This window comes from Dipodomys ordii, unplaced genomic scaffold (genome assembly GCF_000151885.1).
Source record: "Dipodomys ordii isolate 6190 unplaced genomic scaffold, Dord_2.0 Scaffold21, whole genome shotgun sequence".
Lineage (NCBI taxonomy): Eukaryota > Metazoa > Chordata > Mammalia > Rodentia > Heteromyidae > Dipodomys > Dipodomys ordii.
Window position 1 is genome coordinate 3,422,864 of NW_012267237.1, and position 3,016 is coordinate 3,425,879.

A 3,016-nucleotide genomic window follows, 5' to 3' on the forward strand; every position below is an offset into this window, starting at 1 on the left:
CCACCTAGACTAGCAACCACTGTGCTCCACCTAGACTAGCAACCACTGTGCTCCACCTAGACTAGCAACCACTGTGCTCCACAAAGACCAACCAGCAACTTACAAAGAGGAAGCCATGGTCACTGTAGCATACGCAGAATAGCCAAATTAGGGAGTCAGGGTAGAAACCCATCAGTAGACGGAAAGATGAAGAAAATTCAGCATATATACCTGGTGGAGTACTATTCGGCCATTAAGAATGAAATCACATTGTTTGCAAGCTGAAACTAGAAATTATTGTGTTAGATATGTGAAACTCAGAAAACAAGTATCCCACATTCTCATATGAAGTCTAGGAACTAAGAGAGGACAGAAGAGAAGAGAAGATTTCTGGGGAGAGGGGAGTAGGCTGTGGTGCGGGTGGGCGGTGTGGAGGGGGATGTCTTGGTCTGCAGCTCTGTGGTGACGGGCTGGCGCGCAGACGGCGAGGCTCTTGCTGAGATCCTGACCTGGAGACCTGTGGTTTTCCTCCTGCAGTGCACAGCCAGCTGTGGAGGTGGTGTGAAGAGAAGGACCGTGCACTGTCTGTCAGGGGGCCGGCCAGCCTCCAGCTGCTCCCAGGAACACAGGCCTGAGGCCTCGCTGGCCTGTAACACCCACTTCTGCCCCGTGGTGGAGCAGCAAGGTACGCACCCCAGCCCCTCGCCGGCCCTGGCCTCTGAGGCTGGGCCGTCAGGTTTGTGGAACCGTTCCTTAGAAGGTCTGAGGAAGCAGGTGTGCCCAAAGAGTCCAGTGTGGAGGCCTTGTGTCTGCTCTATCCTTCTCTCTCTCTCTTACCTTCTCCTCCAGTTTTACAACCAAATGGTCACAGACAGAGGCTACTCATCTTCGGGCCACCCCAGGAAAAGCAGAGGCACTGGGGACACAAATCAAAATAAAGAATGCTGGGCCTTTGATCCACACTGTGTGGGAGAGATGGCTAGGAGGGCCAGGTCTGAGGCGGGCCTCAGGCGAAATCTCTAGACAAGCCCTACCAGGAAAGAACAAATACGAGGAAGAGGGACTCGGAGCAGAGCGTCTGCCTGGCCAGCAGGCGGGCATGAGTCCAGGAATCTGAACCTCGGTACTGGGAGGGGGAGGACATTATTATGTTGATCTTTTTGATAATGCTATTTTGATATTTAGGGAACACAATTTTAATAATAGCAGTATTTCCCCTACAGGATGCAAAGCCCCCCTAATTCATTAGGTAATCCCTAAACACTGTGTGTGTGTGTGTGTGTGTGTGTGTGTTTGTGTGCGTGCGCACGCGCGCTAAGTGTGTCAGAGGGTACAGAGGTGGCCACCTCCCTGGTGGCTTCTCCTACAGTAAATGCATCTGCAAACAGCAAGGAGCTGCTTGCTGTAGCTAATGAACTGAGCATTCAACATTTAGTGCAGGTAGAAGAGCAGAGAGAGGCAGAGAGAGGGCTCTTTCCAAGGTAGAGGCGCTCCAGTGCACTTAGCACAAAAAGAAGTGAAATGTCCACAGAAGTGAAGTTGTCAGCAGGCGACTTCTGTGCGTACCTGTTAGACTTACAGAGATGCCCTTCCCTTCCTCGGTGGCTTGAGTGAGAGCAACCTCCCTAAGGCACGCAGATACGCGGTGGGGGTGTCTGCGGCTGGGGCTGTGCAGCTGGGCCTTCCCTGCAGCTCTCCCTGACCCTGACCAGGTTGCGCTTGCTTTCAGACACGTTCTGCAGAGACTACTTCCACTGGTGCTCCCTGGCGCCCCAGCACGGGGTGTGCAGCCATGGGTTCTACAGCAAGCAGTGCTGCAAGACCTGCGCAGAGTCCAACCTGTGAGAGCAGCGCAGGCCCCACGGCAGCCAGGACGCCACGGTGCCGCCCAGCGGGCCGCAGAGCCCGTCAGCATGCGTGTGGGAAGGGCCCAGAGCAGCCGCAGGAGCGAGGACCGTGTGGGGCTCTTTGACATGCGTGTGTTGGGTGTCTAAGCAAGTATATGCTCTCCTGGGTGGCAACGTGGGGTGATGGGGGCTGACCATCAACAGTCAGACGGAGGGGGGGACTGGTGCTAAAGAGCTGGAGAAACGGAGCTCACCATTGTGATTTCAGCTAAGTCAGATCCAAAAGGCAGAAAGGCAGAGCAGAACGTTCCCGATGTGTTGGGGGAAAACAATAAAAAGGCCATGAAATACAGGAACTATCTCTCTCAACCATCCAAAAGACCCTGCAACCACAGGGAAGACCCCGCGGTCTGGGTGCAGGGCAGGTGCTGGAAGCCCCCAGACCCTGCCCGGCTCCCCTTCAGTAGCCACAGGAGCCCAGGTCTTGCCTGGGGAGAGCCTGCTGGGGCTCAGCCATCTGATTTGGACTATGCATAGGGTAACAATGAAAAGCAAACCCCTGCCAAGGTGCTCTGTACTTTACCTCTCATCTTGCTCAGTTATTTCCAGTGAGTGCTCCTACTTAAACCACACCTCAACGCTTTCCCGTGTTCACGTGGATCAGAAGTACCAGTCACACCCGAACCTAGCCATCCTCAGAAGAGCAGGGTCCAACCAGAACAGACGTCCGCTGTGAGCCCGGAGGGGCAAGGGCCTTAAGCCCAGGCTTTGTTTTTGTACATTGTGGGGTTTAAAACCTATTAGATAAGCCGCACGCCTGTGACTCATGCCTGTAGTCCTAGCTACTCAGGAGGCTGAGATCTGAGGATCGCGGTTCAAAGCCAGCCCGGGCAGGAAAGTCTGTGAGACTCTTTATCTCCAATAAACCACTAGAAAACCTGAAGTGGCACTATAGCTCAAATGGTAGAGTGCTCACCTTGAGCTGAAGAGTGCAGGGACAGCACCCAAGCCCAGAGTTCAAGCCCCATGACCAACAAAAATAAATAAATAAATAAATAAAAATGTATTCGATAAATGAGATGGTTTCCATAACACAGTTGAGAACAAAGGTCAAGTACCTTTACACTGGTGGCTGCAGAGCAGATTCCACCCCTAACCACCGTCGCCACCGCTTCCTCCTCCTCCTCCTC

At 53.5% G+C, this 3,016-nt stretch overlaps 1 protein-coding gene across 1 annotated transcript in view; it reads left to right on the forward strand.

The window, feature by feature from the left end:
* Positions 1-2,670, forward strand: part of Adamts16 (ADAM metallopeptidase with thrombospondin type 1 motif, 16) — a 99,799-nt gene extending 97,129 nt beyond the window's left edge. Inside the window, exons 21-22 of the mRNA XM_013013835.1 lie at positions 517-664; positions 1,709-2,670. Coding sequence (XP_012869289.1) covers positions 517-664; positions 1,709-1,824 — 264 coding nt within the window. The 3' untranslated portion in view covers positions 1,825-2,670. The remainder of the gene's footprint in view (positions 1-516; positions 665-1,708) is intronic.
* The last annotated feature ends 346 nt before the right edge of the window (positions 2,671-3,016 follow it).